We start from the raw sequence: 22,487 nt of genomic DNA, 5'->3' as shown, positions 1-22,487 counted from the left end.
TATGTTTTTATTTTTTAAGTCATTAGATATTCAGGTTGTGTAATAACAAATCTGATCTCTATATATGGGCATGTTACCTTTCTGACATTTTGTGACAACATGTGATGTCACAAAAGTGTCACAAAGTGTCATTTATCTTTTCACCTGTTAACAATGCGTTTGTGGCGTACACCATCTGCCCACAAACCAATGGAGATCCAAATTTGGCTTATATAGCAAACAATTTGCCATATTTGGGAGATCAACAGACTTTGGCTTGCCTGATTGGACAACCCAGACCATCACTTTGTGGATTGGCCAAGCTCTGACGGTGGTGCCACTGTGCCAATATAAGTAATGGTGTGCACTTATAATTGATCAATTGTTTTGATTTCAAGTGAGGCCAGTGCAACCACTGTTATTTTATAATAAATTCTCCAACTTGCTATCAAGACCTATTGTTGAAGCCCATTCCAGCAACTGAGCTATCCGCCGCCCTTGTGAACGTGACTCAGCCAAAGGAAACACCACGATGTCCGAAAGGAAAGCCTTCGAACGGCTGCCCACTGACGTCCACCCTGTCAACTATGGGCTGTGCTTGAAGCCCGACCTCGCCAACTTTACCTTCGAAGGGAAGCTGGAGGCGGCTTTGGAGGTTACACAGGCCACAGATCAGATTGTGATGAACTGTGTGGACATTGACATCATCACAGCATCCTTTGCTGCAGAGGGAGTGGATGAAATGAATGCTACAGGGTTCAACTATCAGAAGGAGGATGAAAAAGTCACTCTGTCATTTCCCAGCCCTCTTCAGAAAGGATCTGGTACATTGAAGATTGACTTTGCGGGAGAGCTTAATGACAAAATGAAAGGCTTCTATAGAAGTAAATATACAACTTCAGGAGAAGTCCGCTACGCTGCTGTGACTCAGTTTGAGGCCACGGATGCTCGTAGAGCTTTCCCCTGTTGGGATGAGCCAGCTATCAAAGCTACATTTGACATCACTCTGATAGTTCCCCAAGACAGAGTAGCCTTGTCAAATATGAATGTCATTGATCAAAAGCCTTATCCAAACGATGACAGCCTTATGGAAGTGAAGTTTGCAACCACACCCATCATGTCCACATATCTTGTAGCTTTCATTATTGGTGAATATGATTTTGTGGAGGGCCAGTCGTCAGATGGTGTGACAGTACGTGTCTACACACCCCTTGGGAAGGCAGAACAAGGGAAGTTTGCTCTGGAGGTTGCGAAGAAGACCTTACCTTTCTACAACGACTACTTCAGTGTCCCTTATCCACTGCCTAAGATTGATCTCATAGCTATTGCTGATTTTTCTGCCGGTGCCATGGAAAACTGGGGCCTTGTAACCTACAGGGAGACGGCGCTGCTGATCGACCCAAAGAACTCATGCTCGTCCTCCAGACAGTGGGTGGCTCTGGTGGTGGGACACGAGCTGGCACATCAGTGGTTTGGAAACCTGGTCACCATGGAGTGGTGGACCCATCTGTGGCTTAATGAAGGCTTTGCATCATGGATTGAGTACCTGTGCGTGGATCATTGCTTCCCAGAATACGACATATGGACCCAGTTTGTCTCTAACGACTTTACCCGCGCTCTGGACCTGGATGCGATGGACAACAGCCATCCCATAGAGGTGAACGTTGGCCATCCGGAGGAGGTGGATGAAATATTTGACGCCATATCCTATAGCAAAGGAGCCTCTATCATTCGCATGCTGCACAACTACATAGGAGATGATGACTTTAGGAAAGGAATGAATGCCTATCTTTTGAAGTTCCAATATAAAAATGCATCGACAGAAGACTTATGGGATAGTCTAGAACAGGCCAGTGGCAAACCCATTGCTGCGGTTATGGACTCTTGGACCAAACAGATGGGCTTCCCTATTATTGTAATGGACCAGGAACAGCAAGGCAATGACCGGGTCCTTAAGATATCTCAGAAAAAGTTCTGTGCCAGTGGGCCATATAAGGGTGAGGATTGTCCCAGTTGGATGGTTCCCATCAGTGTCTGCCTTAATGGGGTCACGCAGAAGGTTCTGTTGGACAGCCCGGAGACCACCATCACCCTCAACAACGTTGGCCCAGACCAGTGGGTCAAGATCAATCCAGGCACAGTAGATTTCTATCGAATCCAGTACAGCGCTTCCATGTTGGAGAGTCTGCTTCCAGGCATTCGACATCTCACCCTGCTGCCTGTGGACCGGCTGGCCCTGCAGAATGACCTCTTCTCTCTGGCACGTGCGGGCATGATCAGCACCGTGGAGGTACTGAAGATGTTGGAGGCGTTCATCAACGAGTCCAACTACACAGTATGGTTCGACCTCAGTAGCAACCTGGGAGTGCTCTCCACACTCCTCTCCAACACCGACTTCCACGATTACATCGAGGAGTTTATCCGGGACCTTCTCACGCCCATCGGCCTCAAGCTGGGCTGGGACAGCAAGCAGGGAGAAGGCCACCTGGATGCTCTGTTGAGGGCCTTGGTTCTGGGGAGGCTGGGGAAGGCAGGACACAAGCCCACACTGGAGGAGGCCATACAGAGATTCAAGGACCATGTGGAAGGGAAACACGTCCTGTCAGCAGATCTAAGAAGCGCAGTGTACGTAACAGTGCTAAAGCATGGGGACAGTGCCACATTGGACACAATGTTAGAGCTCCACAAGCAGGCTGACATGCAGGAAGAGAAGAATCGCATCGAACGAGTACTGGGCGCCATATCTGACCCCGATCTCATCCAAAAGGTCCTCAACTTTTCCCTCTCAGAAGAGGTTCGTGCACAGGACACAGTGTCTGTAATTGGGGGTGTGGCAAGCAGCAGTAAACAAGGCAGAAAAGCGGCCTGGAAGTTTGTGAAGGACAACTGGGAGGAGCTGTTTAACCGCTACAAGAGTGGATTCCTCATAGCTCGACTCATTAAGTCCACTGTTGATGGATTTGCCACTGACAAAATGCTGGATGAAGTGAAGAGTTTCTTCGAGAGCCACCATTCACCTGTTGCTCAACGCACAGTGAGGCAGTGCTGTGAGAACATTCTTCTCAATGCCGCCTGGCTGAAGCGTGATGCAAATGACATCCACCAGTATCTACTGCTTCGCAAAAGTTCCAACATCTAAGAAAAGCAACCTACCCTCCAGCCCCTGCCTTGAACCCCATGCTGCAAGCCAGAGACCACAGCGCACTTAAAGCTGACTTCATTTCTTAAAAGAAACATAATTAAAAAAAGAATTACAGTATGTGAATCTCAGGATCCACATAAGAATAGTGCGGCGCCAATGTGGATCTCACTTCAGCCTATGATGTCAGTTGTGTATGACGGCAGTCGCCTATGACGTCAGACATCTATGACTTATGTATGTATTTATGTATGACTCATTCAGAGCCCCATTGACTTTACAAATAATGTTAATATTTCAAAAAGTATAAAACATGCAAATAAAAATGAGAAGAGGCACCCCGGACTAGCGTGTTTTTTACTCAGGCCATGGAGAGTAGAGTTCAATAATATTTTTTGTTTTTTGTCACATTCCTAAGACAAAAATGTGATAACAATAAATTTACCCCCATTGATTCCGGATGGTGACCCGTTTCGAAACGGGTCACCATCCGGAATCAATGGGGGTAAATTTACTCTAATCAAAATGTTGTCTTAGGAATGTGACAAAAACCAAAACATATTATTGAACTCTACTCTCCATGGCCTGAGTAATCAATAGAAAAAAAAGTCATTTTGGGGGTGAACTACTCCTTTAAGCGTGGTGCAAAGCTAGGCCAATGCGGATAAAGCCAGATGTAGGAGCGCTTATAACCGCTCAAAAATATGTCAAAATTGAACAGTTGAGTAAATGTACTTTACACCACTGCTGGTTATACACCTGTCAGCCATCTGACATCACAATAACTGCCTCAGCAATGAGTTTATGTCATCAGCCCGTAGTTTGAAAATCACAACCAATGTGAAGTGAGAGGTGCTATTTATGAGTTCTTTCTGTGACACTTGCCCTATGTGACCCTGGCCGTACAAACAGACACCAATTCACACTTTGCCAAGTTCCGCCTGTTGTCCCGCCCCTCTTCGCACCCATTGGTTGCTGTGTACTTGGTGGGACAAAAGTCCTTTTTCTCCATCCACTACCATTGAAATTCAGTTGCTTTGTATTGTTATTCTGTGTATTCAATTCTCATTTTAAACTTGGTTTCAGTAAAAAGGAGCTTCTCAGTGGCAGTATAGTGACAGGGCATGTTTTTAAATGTTTTTATTTCTCCGAAAATGATGTTTTAGCAAATTCAACATAAAAAAGGCGGAACAAGGGTGGGACAAGGCAAATAGAGCCTGCTGGTTGGTCAGTCAGGGACCAACCAGAATATTAAACTGACAAAGGGTGAATTGACCAATGACAGTCAGGACAGACACACCAGATGTAGGAGTGGTTAATGACAGGATTACCTGGTCACCTGGTTTGCAATATTCATTACACAGAAGTGGTAATTAGTAAATTGTGTTGAATGTGACAGATTCGTGCAGACAGACAGACAGACAGACAGACTATATTTATGTATATAGAATTTACAATTTGATGCAGCTATGAAACACTGAATATATATCATCCAACTTGCTGTCAAGAGACTCAAGACCTATCCATGGAATATTCCTTCTATTCCTCTTTTTTTCCTTCTTTTTTTCTTTTTTTTTTGTTAGTGTTAATTAAATGGAAAATACAGTACCTGTAAGAGAGAGAAAACGTCTTAGACAGTGAAGAGACAGGAAACATGCATGCAGTGACATGCAGCAAATGCCGGGAATCAAACTGGGGACTGGCTGTCAGGCATTAGAGCCCATGTGGTATGTACCCTAACCACACGGCTATCGGGTCACAATGTTATACATAGAAGAGGACCTCAGGAAACATGTTTTTAAAGAAGAACTGTGAGTGAGAGAAGAATGACTGCAAACCAGCGTTTTAACAATACAACGCTGATGAAGGCTTGACGCTGTGTGGCTGTCTGCTCTGCAGTGTACCATGAATTTATACTGTATATTTAAATAAAAGTGCCTTAAAGGACAGTTCTGTGATTGCTGGTATTCTCTTATAGAGATTTATTGTAAAGCTTTCTGTCCAGCTCATGGGATCGAGATAAATGTGTACCGGTACCAGTCAATCGCATGGGCACGCAATTTATCAATATCCAGACTGCAATGCCAAGTAGTTTAGTTATACAGTAGCTTGTTCATGATCTGTTTAAACTATTTATAAGACATAGTTATAATATCATTAACCAACTATTAACAACAGTTTAACAAGGAATTAATAATTCATTGTTGTTGTTTTTTTGTTTTTGTTTTTTTGTTTTTTTTGTCAATTTTCTATTATTATTATTATTATAATTTCTAACTATTTAAACCCCAAATAGTTCATGCATTTCCTCTTAAATCTTGTTCTGTACTGCCACAAGGAATCTCCTTGCATTTCTACTGTGTAGATATCTATGCTACTTCAGTGCACTTCAAAAACAAATATTGCACTGATTAGAACATTGTAGATGAAGATTTCATGAACAAGAATCACATTATAGACGCATTATAGACAAATTTAAAAAATCAAACCTCGGTTCGAAGTGAAGCGGTGAATTTTTATTCTATGTGTTCTAGAGCTATGAAATCTGTGTTCTAGATCTATACATTTTGTGTTCTAGATCTATACTTTCTATGTGTTTTAGTTCTATATTTTTATGAATTCTTAATGAATGAATGATTTTGTCTGGAGGGCCAAATTGTCATGTGAAGCTTGACCAATCCTCAATACTGCATGCACGGACATGACACGGACACGGGACTCCTTGGAAGCCTATGGGACAGACTGTACGGGACAGACAAAGCCACTCCTTGGAAGCGGCTTTCACCGCTTCAAAACATGAGGCCCCCAGTCACATGAGTAATTTAATGTCACTATAATTCAGTTCACTTGAAATTATCTAACTATAAATGAGGGAAACCTACATCCATCCATCCATCCATCTGTCTGTATGTGTCTGTGTGTGTCTGCGCTGACGTCATCCAATGGGAAAACTTGTGAAAACACACAGTGACATCTTCCAATGAAACTAGACCAGGTCAACCTGGTTGTGCCAGACCCCACAAGTGTCCTTCATCATCATTTATGACATCATGCCTTTTGTAGGCATGTCATCATCATGTCATCATCATATATACCCTTTATATAGAAAACCCGGACCGACAGACATTTGCTTATGTAGGCCATACCCATTTCATGGGTCTGGCAAAAACACAGAGTGACTTCCTCAATCGAGTGATGGCGTCATCATCACCATAAAAGCCAATGGGACCAGCACTCTTGGTGAGGTCACCATCAATAAGTGCGACATGATATAAACATAAAAGGTGATGTCATATTATTGACGCATACAGTATAAGCTATGCCTGTATTATAGCATATAATATGCCAGATGGGCATATGGGCATAAACGGGCATATGTCCGAGGATTGGTGGATTGAATTAGCTTCACATGACACTTGACCAAACTATAAGTGGGCCAATTTCCATGATCATGATCATGATTTCCATGATGGTCAGGTTTCACTTACTATAAAACGGGAGAAGCGGGTGCAAACCTCTAGTTACTAAAGTTTATAAAAACTGGAAAGTGCAATTCTGGGATTTTTTTTGCAAGTTTGGTTTGCCTATTTATAGCTTGGATAGGCAAAATGTCATGTGAAGCTTGACCAATCCTCTGGAGTTTATGGAGTAACATTTAGCCAAACTAGTGACATTCAGGTGAAAAGAAGCTTCTTGTGACTCATGTGTATCAGAAGAGGCATGTGGTTTCTGCAATGCACCCTCCCTAGACCAACACTGGGAACTGCAGGGAACACAAGTGGAAAATAACTAAAATTGGAAGAATTGGGCTGAAAGATAAAATTTAAAAAAAAGAAAAAGAAAAAAAGAGAGAGATTCCTATCCAAGAGGATTATTTTCAGGTTTCCAAAAGCTATTCCAATCTTGAAATCAATCCAACCATACACATATATATTCCTCATTCAACTAGACATTCAAGATGCTTAATATAGTTTAGTGCCATTATGCAATATGCATATATTATTAATCATTAACACATGTGTTTAATGCCTATTCATCGAAAATGCTTCTGTATTTCTCAGTTATGCACAGCTCTCACATCTCAACCATATAATATGTATGATATTGAACATAATCGTCTTGTTCATAAGCTTTCATTAGTTGAGGCTCTCCCATGGGACATTTTCTCCATTGCTTTTTTGAGCACGATGGTTTCTTGAGTTGTGCATTAATCCTGTTCTTTACCCACTCAGAAAAAGGCCACAACTCAATCAGTTTCCCGTCCTCGGGAACGGCGGCCTTTAAAAAATGACTCCATACCCTGAGTTGACAGCCCTGAGATGGGAAGAGAGGAATTAATCTCACGGAGAGATCCAGAAGAAAAGAATAAACTGAGAAGAAGCAGGGGTAAGGAAGTGAGGTGTGTGTGTGCGTGCGCACACATGAACGTGTGCGTGCGTGCGTGTGTGCGTGCGTGCGTGGCTGGCTGGTTGTGTGTTGTGGAGGGTTTGAGGGGGTTCTACACACGAATTGTATACAAATTCTATTGCAGTACAGACGCGCACACACACACACACACACACACACACACACACACACACACACACACACACACACACACACACACACACACACACACACACACACTCTCACACACACACACGCACACACGCACGTATGCACACACGCACTCACGCATGCACGCACGCACGCACGCACGCACACGTACACAGTGTTTGTGAAAATGAGCTGTATGGTTCGATCAGGACCAGGCATGTGAAGGAGAGGGTAGAAATCAACCTGTATTACGGTCTAATCTGTATCACACCCTGGACTAGCACAGGACCAGGCCCTGGAGGGGACTTTATGAAGTCACGTCAACAAGAGTTAGTCCTTGAAAACACAGCTGCATGTGTTTGTTCATATTCTACAGCTGGCCAGTTCAACGAGAGAACAAAAGACTACAAAAGAGCACAGTGCACTCAAGGTTCGTTTTACTATATGTTTAGGTATTGAGTCGTTAATATTCTATAGCTGGCCTGTTGATATTCTATAGCTAGCCAGGTCAGCAGAAACAGGTTAATATTCTGTTGCTAGAAATTATAATGGACTTGTTGTAGACTCAAAGCTGTAGGTTAACAAGAAAGAAAGAAAGAAAGAAAGAAAGAAAGAAAGAAAGCATTTATGTCATTGGGCATGTCATTATAGTCAACTCATATAGGCGAACAGATTTAAAAAATGTCCAAGCCACTCTGCACTCCAAGAGATGACCAGCAATCTCCAAGAGCACAGAGAGAAGGTTGGTCTACGCCGTCTACGGGTCAGCCACGAGAAAACCATGGCCATGATTCATCAGTCAGGACCAACATCACCCACTTTCTCTAGGCGAGCATTGATTGATTGATTGATTGATTTATTAGAAGTTTGCATAGGAAAAGGTACAGTTTCATGACAGTACAGTTCACTGGTACACGGTCAACTAAAAGGATACACCCAAAAGGCTTGTTTCAATTGAGATCCTTTTTTTACATGACATTACATGACAGACAGATAGAACACAGTACTATGCAGAAGATATCATCAGAAAAATCGGTAGTGCTGTCGCCTCACAACTAGAAGGTCCTGGGTTCGCAGTCGCAATATTACACTCGAAGGGTCGTGCCTTATCGTAACCACGATAATGCACACCCTCTGGTGTAATATTGAAGCAATAAGCCACAAGAGGCATGTAGTTAGACTGGTTACCTGGTATTTTATAATGGCTGAGAGGCGTGGTGAGACCTTCTCCAACCTTCTCAGCCATAATAAAATACAGGTAACCACATGCCTTGTGTGCCTTATTGCTTTTCTAAAGCGGTTACAATATGGCAACATGAAAAACCATAGACATGTACCAATTAAAACTGTTCTATTTCATTAATATTTCACTACAAGGTCTACAAGAGCTACAAGAAAGTAGTTCCCAGCTTTTTTGCCAACAACACAGGTGCAGATAATTGGTGCACTGTGGAACATCGTGGAAAGAAATAATAACGCACAGAATGCTTAATTAACATTACGTCCCGCTCTAGCTCATCCCTTATCATGATAGCACGTGAAAATCTCCAACTGATGTACTATTCTGATACATGGCATACATACCGAACAATTGTCACATCCTACAGTAAACCCATGACTGTAAATTACACCAAAGTCCAATGCCACTATTCTGTTCCATCTATACATATCTGTTTGAGGAAATGAGCCCTGGCTCTCTCGTATGTGCTGGAAAGCCGAGCTGTCATTAGTCGGTCTTCACACACGCCCACTAGCTCTAATGATGCTAAAACATGCCTGGCTTTGCTTCAGCGTGAACCGTTTGAAGAGGACAAAAATAAATAAATAAATGGACAAGATTTGAAGAAAGATAGTTGTACAACTTCAGGTGGAGTTTGAATTTCACTCTCTGGGAGACGCAGAGGCTGATGTAGGTTTGTGTGTGTGTGTGTGTGTGTGTGTGCGTGTGCGTGTGCGTGTGCGTGTGCGTGTGCGCGTGCGTGCGTGTGCGTGTGTGTGTTCCATTTTTATTTTCATTTTAAAGAGAAATGGGCTATTAACATGCAACTCAGAGTCTGTCTCTCTGTCAACCACTCTTTGATGTCATTCTGCCTCTGCAGCCTTTGAGGGGGCTTGGTATCATTAAGCACCTCCAACGAGTCACACGTAGGGAGATGACTAGATCACCAACGTTTTTCATCATCAGTAAAAGGGAGTCTGCTTCTCCTTTGACTGGGAACTTCAATCAACATTAATTCATTCATTTGTCCATAAATAAACTGCCTGTGATTAGCCAAATGACATTCTCTCGCCATTGTTAGACAAACCGTAGGTGGCCATTCCATTTATCATAGTGATGTCCAGTGTGCGTCTATAATGATGTGCAGGCATCCATTTCCATCCAGTTATGTTAGGCTAATGAGAGTGCCAAAGTCAGATTATTATTTTAAAAAATTACATTGTGTCTTGCACCGTAATTAGTAGATCTACAAGCTCACAACACGCCACAGTGCGACAAGTTGTGAGCTTAAAGACCGGCTATTTTCAGTGCGAAACACCACCACGCAACTAAGTATAAATCAGGCATAATATATGCCTGTCACAAGTAAGGAGAGCATGAGAGTTCTAGAGTGCACTGCATGCTGAATTTGAACGAGGGGAAGACATTAAATATTCTTGATTGAAGTATGATTGCATATCCAGCAGCATATTCTCACCGAGGGGTTTTGCTTTTAACTGAATATTATGCTGTACACAAGCACTTTGCAGTTGAACAAATATTTTCCCCCTGGCAGTGTCTCAGCCCACCGGTGGTTTAGTATTTAATCCTTCCCAACAAACACAACTACTAGATTTACTCCGGAGTGGGCGGGAAGCTGCCATCTCTACAAAGGGAATTATTGACATTGTTAAGCTATGTGTTTACAGTATTAAAAAGGAAAGAAGAAAAAAGAAAAGAAGCCCATACCATAAAATAAACAAATTTATGGTTTCCATTCCTCAAGCTCACTGTAAAGCTATATAACTTATCTCAAAATGATGAAAGTGACCTTGCTCTGGAGACTTTTCTGGGCAGGTTTTACTAATGTAGCTTGCAATACTTGAGGGAATACTAATGTTAGTTGAGGCAATGTCTTGCTCCTTAAAACCGCTCTTACCTCAGGTCTCCCCAAGAATCAAGGGTCCTTTTGAAAAGACCCATCTTCTCATCTCTGGCTCTGTTCTGAAAGCTCATTAGGGTGAGAGATCAAAGCCTGCTGAACTGGACACTGTGGGCTATTTCAATCTATTCATCACTCATTGCGCCCACTTTGACTCTCTGAGTGAAGGTGATGTTCATCCAGATCTCACTCACCGCCTCCTCTTTCTGTAAACACGTACGCCATTTTGGTGGCACGCATCGGCAGCTGTGTCCGGCTCTGTGGGTTCCTCTAATTGAAAGCCTGTTTCCACCCAGCACAGGGCTCCACATGAAAGGTTGATCCACAGCTTTGGGCAGTGGTTCTCAATCTTTTTCACGTCAAGGACCCCCAAATTAATATTTGGCCACGGACCCCCATCTGAAAAGAGTTTGTACCAGGAATGCACATACAGATACTGTACATGTACAAGATTTATGGTGTTAAAATGTTTGCAAAATACTAGAGTAAACGCTCATGATGCGATGTGCGTTGTGAGCTTGTAGATCGTTTATTTTCAAGTAGCAGATGTCATCTAGGTTTATTACACGGCTTGGTTGAATGCTTGATTCTGATTGGTCAATTGCTAAATTCAGCTGTGTGTGTTATTTCTGTATAATGACGCTCCACTCAATAACAGACCACTGTCTAATCAAAGATTCAGAGCACCTGGCTGCGCTGCTTGAATTCTATGCTGTATCCGACATGACAGCCATGTAAACAATTACACAATGTCATTTACAACTACATGAAGTACAAAATGCTCACAAGAATGTTTTTAAAAACCTTTGAAGCGAGAAACCGAAAATTGATTCTATTTGATCAAAACGTACTTGTTTTCCGAGGCGACCGTGTTGTGCTGGGCAGACGGCCAGCGCAACACTTTTTGGAATACTTTCATTGCCGAAAGCAAGAAAATAATTTCTTTTGTTGTTACTTTTGGGTCAATTCATTAATTCATTTATTAAGTAGCCGTGTAATAAGCTTCGCCTCTGTGTTTAATCATCCCGTCGGGACAACGACCGGCACGCTGACAATTATCCCTTGGTGGTTAAACTGATATTGATGCTATTTACATTTTGCTGGGGACCCCCTGGAACCTTCTCAAGGACCCACTTTGAGAACCACTGCTCCAACTTAGCCAACAGACAACTCCAGGCTGAGAGATAGACAGAATAAAGAAGCTTTTTTTAGTTTTTTACAGTAGGCCCCTTGCAGACTGTACAGCTGTTCAGTCTATCGTGTAGTAGTTGATCTAATCCTGTTAATCTGACTTTGTCTCAGGCCAGTGGTTTCTGGGTTCATCAGATTAATCCCCGGTCTGATGTTCAATCTCTCAGATTTGTTTCATGTCTAGACAATATACATTCATTTACACATGCACACCATACTGTATGCATGTGCATCGCACGCACACAGAGACAAACGCACAGACCGCACCGAAACAGCTTCCTCCTGGGGTCAGTGCAGGATACAAACAGACCATCTGCCTGTCATGTTGTACCCTACATGAACATACATGTGGACTCCTCTAGGACTTATAGGAGTGTGCCCTATCTAAGGAAATGGTTCTCAAAGTCCTATAGGGGGGGTCCCCTATTGTTTTGGCGATTCGAAAATAACCAATCTACAAGCTCACAACGTATCGCATCATGACACGTTATGAGCTTGTAGAGGTTATCTATAATTGCAGGAAACCTTTCTGAGTGTGTTGCCAGCGTATCTCGAGAACCGCCTCACCGATCGTCTGAGGACCTGAGGGAGTGCGGTTCCAAGTTGGTTCTTCTTCTTCTTTCGTGTATCATTGTCCTTGATGATTGTTTGGCGACATTTTATTTCACAAGATTTCTTGTATCTATGGATCTCTAAATTATATAGATAAAATCTGCAAATCCCCATATACGGAGTAACCTGATATCATCAATATGATGTACTGACGTCATTGTCTAGTATGGACTCCATATTTGGGCATGCCTCACACAGAACTCCATGTGTGCATAAAAGGAACCACAGACAGACAGATAGATGGTTACTATGTCAGCTAACAACCTGTACAAAGAGTATTATTGCATAACCGATTGGGGCTTGCATTCCAACCTTGTATCATTTTCCGAGATGGGCACCACCAGTATTGTTTTCAAAAAATCTTGTAAACCCTCTTATGGTGACCCCGGGAAGAAAAATCGTATCAAATATCGTATCAATTTGGGCGCCCTTGACATGAAAACCGTTCTTAAACAATCCAGATTATATAGATTTTCCAGAGAGGGAGTGTTCATATACCATTTTGTTGTTGTCCATTTGTTTTGTATTTATCATTTTAAATGTGATTTAGATTTGTAGATCTGCTATTTCCACTAGTTTTGTGCGACAGTCTTGTTTGATGAAGGGCTTTACTTTATACAGAAAACGTACAAATGTGAAACTTGGAGATACGAGGTTTCTGCCCGACAGTGACGATTTGGAGGACACAGAGTTAAAATAAATGGGAACTTCTCTGCGGTGGATGTGCCATCAGGGACTGTGTGTTACATAGACAGTGTGTACACTACACACCATCGCACAGTAATGACGCCTCTACAGTTATACATTATACATGACACACCCACACGCCACATGCATGTCATCCATATATAGACTTAAACGCACACCCTTACTCTGCATTCATACCATAAACACAGAAACACAGAGACGCAGGGCACTGACCTGTCTGTGGTTTTTTATTTTATTCTCACAAGCTGTCCAAACATCATGTCTTCCTGTGAAGGCCTGTCTGCATGTTCTATGATGATGTGCTACCTGGCTTCTGTTGAAAGAACTCTCAAATGATCAAAATGCAGGGATGGAAAGCGAATGAGGGAGAAAAATATTGTTCCTCTGCCTTTGAACAGTGCACATGCATGCATGCATCTTGGGGTGCAACCAATCTGATTTGTATTTAGAATTTTGTATGAACTAATCGATTATAAAAACTAATCCATTTTAATAAAATAGCCTAATGAATTGGGGGCGGGGGGGGGGGGGGGTTATTCTCAAAAGCAGGCTTCAAGATAATTTGATTAATCAAACTGCTATATAGTTGCATCCCTTCTCTTTTGTTTACTGTGGGAGGTTGGGAGGTTTCTCTCTCTTTTTTTCTTGCCAATTAAACAGACAGTATTATCCCCAGCACAATGCTTGAGCTGAGCTACTCTAGGGAGGGTTCCATGTTTCCATGTGTGCAGATATGCACAGTAAACTAGGTTACTCAGTCTGCATAAAAAGCAAAAAAGTTGAGTGGAGCACATCAGAGCTGAACGACCCGTGGCTGTCACTCTGTCGGAGCTCAACAGATGCAGCTTCATTCGCTAAATCAGCGCCTGGAAAGTTGTCAACACAGCTCCGCCAGAAGGACTGCTTCTCTTCTAGTCTGTTATTATAGTTGCATTGGAATTTGAGTGTTTACTGACTGACTGTTGGACGGATAATGAGGAGGATGGCTCTTTTGTGTCCTCAAGTTTCACTTTTATTATCATGGTTAAGGGTATTGTCGTTTTGAAGACAACATGCAAATGACTTTGTCACTGCAGTCAAAACATCTCTTTGATCCTTGGGGTGTTGCCTCCCTTCACTCCCCTCTCTGGGCGACAGGACTCGATGGGCAGGCTTGGTTACAGCATAATGACACAGATTTATGTAATGTGTTATACACTGTGCCTACAATTTATAAATGTATTTAAAAGAATGTGCTTTGTTCTTCTGACCTCCCCCGTGTATTATGATCTATAAACAAATTGAGAGACAGAAATCATGTAGACAAATATTGCACACAGAAAAAAAATATAAAAAACAAGCCCTTATCCCGAAATGCTGATGCATATGTAGCCCCACAGTTAGTACCAGCCATGAACCAGCGACAACAGCCCTGCTAATCGGGCTCAGCCCTATTAGCACGACTGGTTGTGCGTTGGACTGGCGAGTGTGAGTTCCGGGTTCAATCCCCGCTTCCGTGCATCACTACAATCTGGCGTTGTCGGCAGGGTGAGGAGCGTGATATTCTCGCGTGAGGGACAGGTCCACGTCGTGTGCGGCGGTCCACGGCATGAAGTGTGAAGCGTGAGGGCGCGCTCCAAAGATCAAGGGGGTGATTGTAGCCCCACAGTTAGTACCAGCGATGAACCAGCGACAACAGTCCTGCTTGTCGGGCTCAGCCCTATTAGCACGACTGGTTGTGCGTCGGACTGGCGAGTGAGAGTCCCGGGTTCAATCCCTGCTTCCGCGCATCACTACACATACAACAACATTGTCGTTAAAATTAGTGGTGTAAAGTAACTAAGTAAACCTACATTTACTTAAGTACTGTACTTAAGTACAATTTTGAGGTATTTGTGCTTTACTTGAGTATTTCCAATTTCCAATACTTTTACTTCTACTCCACTATATCTCGGATCCAAATATTGTACTTTTACTCCACTCCATTTATTTGAAAACGTACTAGTTACTTTGCAGATATACATTATAATATTATGAAATAAATACATAAACCACTTTAGCCCTATCTTATACCGTGGCTATTTGAAAATAGACGATCTGCGTCACGTTGTGAGCTTGTAGATCTGCTATTTTCAAACATTTTTTACTTTTACTTTTGGTACTTTAACTACTTTTTGATGCCAATAGTTTTGTACTTTTATTCAAGTACAATTTGAATTCTAGACTTTTACTTGTAACAGAGTATTTCTATATTGCAGTATTGATACTTTTACTTAAGTAAAAAAATCTAGCACTTTTTCCACCACAGGTTAGAATGTATATATTTTGATACAGAACATTTGTAACTTATGAGGGGTCACATGACAACTGAGAGGCAGTGGTCATGTAGATTCTTCTGGATGCACCAATGAGCCGAACATCGGTATGGACCGAAACTTGTTTGGTAGATGTTTATCTGTTGTTTCATGTGTGCCCCTTTTAGAGGATAGAGCAATGAGAGACTGAAAGACTTAAAACGGGTATTTATCCCTGGGGTAGCCTAATAAAAAGGGGAAAAGAATAACAACAAATATGAAACAAACAAGCAAGCAAACATCGACATCAGTTATCAGCCAAATTGTTATTTTAAAGATGACCTTCTGTGTTGCCTAGAACTGGAGGATTGATTTTGGGGTTTGTATTGTAAATCACACTGTGATGACATCACACCGGTTTGATTTTCAATCCTCCAGGTCTAGGCAACACAGAAGGGGGGGAACCTTTTTTGTATTTCCACACAACTCCTCTATGTACCGGTATACATATTGAAATTGGGTGGTTTCCCCCCCCTTTAAAGACCTCTGTTCCCTGTCACCCCCATGTTTGCCCACACTTTGTTTTCCTTCTAATGTCAGGAATTAAAACGCTGGATTGGACACTAGATGAACCACCATCTTTATTGTAGTTCAGACATCGTTGCAATTACCTCTTTGTGTCAGAAGAGGGTGACAACGGACATAAAACTTGTGAATTATAGCTTTTAACAGTTGTTAAAACAAAACAATACAGTAGTATTTACATAGCATCAATGTCAAGCATGGTTGTGGAATAAAAACAATCCTCAGTATGGCATATATATTCAGTATGTTTGTGTCCATAGATGGTGTGTGTGTGTGTGTGTGTGTGTGTGTGTGTGTGTGTGTGTGTGTGTGTGTGTGTGTGTGTGTGTGTGTGTGTGTGTGTGTGTGTGTGTGTGTGTGTGTGTGTGTGTGTGTGTGTGTGCGTGCATGTGTTCATGTGTGCGTGTGTGTGTGCGTGCTTCAGGCAGTCCCATTCAGTACATTAATAACAGCTGTCACAGTGTATTTCTTGCTGCAGTGAGGAGTGATTAGGCCCGACTTACTCTCAGCATGTGACAGTCTGAGCTACACATAAAATACGTCAAAGAAAAACCCTACTTTCATTATTCCACCATCACTTCATGAATTCATAAAGGTGCACTCATTCTCCATAGCTCTCATGCACACGCACACGCAGATTCACACGCACGCACGCACACACACACGTGTGTGTGTGTGCGCGCGCACACACACAGTACATTAAAGAACACTACATTTGGTGTTAGATTATTTAAAAAAAAACATTAGTGTAGCTTTTTATTACTTCATGATGTGAGTTCATTTAGGTAATAATTCAAATCTATAACAACAACTGGAATGTATGACTTTAATAATGTGTGGTCTCCTCTCATCCATTCAATCACCCCTTGAAACCATCCAAGACATAGTTAGGAGGCTTTCGCTTTAAGCTAGCTGACAAACCTAATTCAATTAATCACAGCCTTAATCACTGAGGCTGTGTGTTAAATGGTCCTTGTGTGGATTGGATAGTTAAGCAGTCGGGCCAAGTTGGCAGGCTTACTATACTGTACCCCCCCCCCCCCCCCCCCCTCTCTTACCACAAAATGCATCACTTTGCCCTCACCAGACCAATGTGTCTCATTCTTAACCTGTTTTAATGTAGCTGATGTTTCTGAAAAGTGATGCATCACAGTGAGTTGTCATGTCTATTGAAAATACCTACTTGCCAGCACCTGGTGACCTGCATGGGATTGGGATTTGACCCAAGGTGGACCTCTGTGTTGGTTACTGTAGCACTGTTGCCATACAGTGAAAAGGCCCTGTTCAAAACCGACCCCAGTTCCCACAACCAAAAAGATATATTAGGGACAGGACATACTCCTGCCTGGAGGTGCCAGAGAATGGCTGCCCCAGACTGTGAAAAATAAATGTCACAGAGAGAGAAAACCACAAGAGCTTAACTTGGCCGTAGTCGTCTCTGTACTTGGTCCACTCTTTTCCCCTCTACATTAAGTTCCCTCCAGAATAGGGATGCTAGCGTTTTAAGCAAACGTGTAGCAAATACTACACAGTATTAGCATTAGCAAGTATAGCATCACTTTAGGGAAGAACAAAGACAGTCACCTCACGTGTAAATGGATGCAAATAAAACATAATTTTAGCAAGACCCTCAAGGGGAGCACACACCGTCAGCGGACGGCACGCATCAAAACCGCCCGTTCTTTTCAATGACGCCCCGGCGGCGTCAGACGCGTGTTCACACCTAGGCCGCTGCTCCGATAGGCCACTGTTCTATTTCCGGGCATTGCCGTCCGGTGTCCTCAGCCGATGTGTGTTCCCCTTTGGACAACAATTAAATGCTTCTGCCCTCCTGAGAAGAACAAAGCAAAACACTGACGGATGACAGTTAGTCGTCGACATTTAGTCTCCCCCCCCCCCCCAAACAAGTGGAGAAGAAACCAGGCCTGCTATAAGATGGTCATCGAAAGAAGTGTTATTCTTCCCTTTGTCTGTGCATCTCAGAGGTGGCCTATTCACCCATAGTTGTCTCCACCAGCCGAAGGCTTGGGGGAGAGTATGTTTTCCCCTTCGTCCGTCCGTGTGTGCGTCCGTGCGTCCGTCCGTGCGTCCGTCCGTCCGTGTGTCCTCGCAGTTTGTGTGCAGCTAATCTCAGTCGCCGTTGGCCCGGTCGCTGCCAAAGTGAGCACACACATTCCCTGGATGCCAATCTAGAACCTCTGCCCTAAAGTTTTCAAATGGGCCTTTTCTAGCGCCACCTAGTGGCCGATGTTCGCAAAACACATTTCTGTGCACTACTCTTACAGATTTTGTCCAAAAATCCTACAAATCGGTAGGCATTATCTCGACAGTCATGTGATCGATACAGATCTGTCCGATTTTGCATATTCCTTCCTGATTGGCTAAGATTGGCTTCCAAAGTTTGTAGGATTGAGCCGTTTTGAACAAAATGCCTCAAATCCCAAACGCAAAGTGCAATTATCATGAAATCGCGCACACACGTTCCCACTAGGCCGAGGAAGAAATGCCACTTATTTTTTTTTAAATCAGCCTCATGGTGGCGCTATAACAGGCCGATTTGTGGTTTTACCTATAACTCCACCGATCAGTTTCAAACTTTGTAAGCGCACTCCCTAGAGGCTAAGGATAAACCTTTGCCCTGCATTTTTCACATCAGCCTTTTATAGCGCCACCTTTGGGCCGACTTATGTAAAACACATTTTTGCATATTACTCCTTGAGATTTTATCCAAAAATCACGCAAATCGGTACACAGTATCTCTATAGTCATGTGATCAAGTCCGATCGGTCTGATATTTCATATTCCATCCTGATTGGCTAATATTAGCTTCCAAAGTTTGCAGGATTGCTCCGTTTTTGAACAAAATGCTTCAAATCATCAACGCAGCTTGCGATTACCGTGAAATTTGCCACACATATTCCCACTAGGTCAAGGAACAAATGCTACCTTTTTTCACATTGGCCTGTTATAGCGCCACCAGCAGGTAGAGTTTAGCAAAACACATTTTTGGAACACAATGCTTCAAATCATGCATGCAGCGTCCGATTTCCATGAAAGATCTATGGTGAAGAACATATGCCACCCTTTTTACATTGGCCTATTATACAGTAGCACCACCAGGACACACGGCCTGGTGGAGACCTGTGCTCGGAAGAGCACTGCTTCTAGTTCTTTGTGTTTTTGCACCTCTGAGTGTGAGCCCCCCTCTCAGGCTGAGGGCACCTGCCGACCCTGGAGGGAGGACTCTGCTGGCTAATGGATGGAGGTGTGAGACGAAGAGAGCCGTCCAGGCTCACTGTGTGCATCCCCGTGGTCAGTGTTCTCTTCATGGTCTGTGGTCCTCTTACTCGGGCGTCACTGTTTAAATGTCAATCAGGAGCACCAGTTGGACTGGCACACTGTCACCGTGGGTAGTAGGCTACAGCCAGGTTGACCCTGCCATTTGAACACCATGGAAAGGTAGAGAGAGAGAGAGACAGAGAAAGGGGGAGAGAGAGAGAGAGAGAGAGAGGAGTGAGACCTTCCCTGTCACGGTGAAAGGATAGAACGATCTTGAAAAGGCAAGCAGCTGCGCTTTCCAAAAGCCAGGCTGCCGTCCTGTTGCGCCCCAAAGAGCACTACAACAATGCCTGTATCAGCACATAAATAATTCCTGTGCTGGAGCAGGTGTGTGCACATCTACGAATGTGTGCAGAACCGCTCTGTGTGTGTCCTATGTGTCAGTAAATCTACGCAACGTTCCTTTAACCTTTATGTCCTTTGACATTCGTGAATACATAAGCCTGGCTCAGGCCTGTGTGTGCATGCCGTCCATGTATGTGCACTCTCAGGTATTTATGTGTATATACCGTATCTCTTTGTATGTGTACTTCAAACAGAGTGTGTGCATCCACTGCGTTCGTGGTTCCATCAGTCTACATCAGGGGTGGGCAACTTTGATGCTGGAAAGTGCACGTTTTGAGCTTGTAGATCTGCTATTTTTTTAAATTGGTATCCTGAAAAGTATTTTTTTATTTAATTTCAAATGCATGTACAGGTTCTTGTGTTACTTATGTTACTTCTTACTTTATGAACGTAATCACAAATGCATTGGACATAAAAAAAGACTAGTTGTAGGCGACTGGTCATCAAGAATACACAGTCGACGGAAGTAATTAAAGCGGGTCATGTTTGCACATTTGGAATTGTAACAGCTGAAATCAAAAATATATGATTGTTTTGACATTAACCTGCTGAGGGCCTCATTAAGTGAAGGTGGGGGCCGCATGTGGCCCCCGGGCCGCCAGTTGCCCATGTATGGTCTACATTCTCCTGACCTTGTTCGCATGTATCTCTATGTTTTTTGTTTGTGGCAGTGACGGAGTGTTCTATTCTCATGCAGTATTGAGTAGGTTATGACCTAGACATCGTCTTCTCTTTGCCCAACTGCTGCTTTTCAATATCCACCGGCTCGGGTCGAAACCCCCTCATTGATACCGCGAGCCGTCCATCTTAATTCCACCATGAAAAGCACTCTTCAGACGAATCAGTCAATGGCGTGTCATCATAGAGAGGCCAAAGACAGAGGGCTCAATTTGTTGTGGAGGTATTTCTCCCCCCTCCTTCTCCTTCAAATGTATTCAGTCATTTAAGCCTCACTGATCCCCTCCCTCTCCCACCATCCCTCAGATGTGAGGGGCCTGATTGCTGGCCAAGGTTAACAGAACCCTAAACTGTGTTTGAGCTCTCCATCATCACGCCCACCACCAGAGAGATCAAACAGCGTTCTTCTCCCTCGTTCCCTCTCACGACCCTCTGCTATAGCTCACTTCTCCTCCCTACTCTCTAGAATATTCCTGGTTGTAGGACTCTAGCCTAGCCCTATAGCAAACCAGACTGTACACTAGGGCAGTGGTTCCCAACCTTTTCAGGCCGTGACCCCCAGAATTATCATCATTTTAACTGGGGACCCCCCCCCCCACCCCCCCACCCTGACGAGCACTAAGAGTTGAGACATTACATTTGGTATAAAATGGTTCTATTGTGGAAATAGCAGATCTACATGCTCACAATGCCTGATCTGTTATTTTCACAATTTCTGTCTCTAATATTTGACAATTTGGCCAATGTTTAATTTGTGTTTTTTGAGGTATTAAAAAGTCCTTAAATTGTCACTCTAGAAATGTGCATAAACCTATATATATACACTTAAAGTTCATACTGGTTTGTTTACTTTTGAGTGAGAAAACAATGTTGCACATTAAGTTAATCATCTGGGGACCCCCCAAAACAATTTGGGGATACCCTGGGGGTCCCGACCCACAGGTTGAGAACCACTGCACTAGGATGCAACTATTGATTATTCCATCAAAAACTTTTTCCATTAATATATCCATTGCATTAATAATCTTGAAGCACAGACAGACGTTTGTGGGAGGAATGTATTATTTATTTTATGTAATTGGTTAAATCGGTTACTTCGATTAACTGTTTATTAACCCCTAATACACCACACCTAATGTTAAAATGGGCGGTGCTTGGTGGACAGTGAGTGGAGCGTGGCTGGATGTCACATGTAGACACATTAAACTAGATAGTTGTTCTCAATCTAGATTTGATATAGAGAATCCGAGTGAATGTCTCCACCTTCAAATATTTACTTTGTACTTCTATCTTGAATATTGAATGATATGGTGTTGGTTTGATCTGAATGCTTACCAGCGGCGGCTCCAGAGAATTGTCACTATGGGGGAGCTGGCTTTTTTAGAGCGGGGGATAATGACTTTTGGCAACAAACAATAATCAATAGTACTAATATGACAAACGAGATTCTCTCGCTTAGAGTATGAATAACGGAACAGACCAGATCATTGGCAGTTTTCAGCTCCAAATCTGAGTACTGTGGGTGATCAAATAGGTTTTTTGTGAGGCTGAAGATGCTTTCCAGCATAAAAAGTACAGTTTTATAGTATGGTTTACATAGAAGTCACTCAATTGTCTTTCACATATTCATATTTAATTTATGTATTCCATAAATATTTTTCATCACAATTGGGTGTGTGGGGTGCGGGGGTGCTGCGGGGGTGCTAAGCCTTCACCGGGGGGGGGGGGGGGGGGGGGGGGGGGTTAAAGCCCCCCCCTATATATATATATATATATATATATATATATATATATATGTCGGTATAGATTAAGTTCTGAAATGAAAATTCAACTTCATTGTCCAGTGCATATTATATAGGTATCATGGCCTACATTTTTGTTTCAATTAATCAATACAAACAATATCAAATCCTTTAAATTTCTGTTGCTACAAGTCCTCATATTCAACTTTTGAGAAGTTTC

The 22,487-nt window shown here is 42.9% G+C and overlaps 1 protein-coding gene across 1 annotated transcript; it reads left to right on the top strand.

The window, feature by feature from the left end:
- Positions 1–511: 511 nt before the first annotated feature.
- LOC308299687 (puromycin-sensitive aminopeptidase-like) lies at positions 512–3,118 on the top strand (the record flags this gene model as incomplete). Its single annotated transcript, XM_080743477.1, has 1 exon — positions 512–3,118. One exon carries the CDS (start codon positions 512–514, stop codon positions 3,116–3,118), a length of 2,607 nt encoding a protein of 868 aa, XP_080599603.1.
- Between the last annotated feature and the right edge of the window lie 19,369 nt (positions 3,119–22,487).

Source organism: Nannobrachium achirus (assembly GCF_963921795.1).
Source record: "Nannobrachium achirus genome assembly, chromosome: 15".
NCBI lineage: Eukaryota > Metazoa > Chordata > Actinopteri > Myctophiformes > Myctophidae > Nannobrachium > Nannobrachium achirus.
The sequence above is the reverse complement of the archived record's forward strand: the minus strand, read 5'-3'. Positions and strand labels throughout refer to the sequence as shown.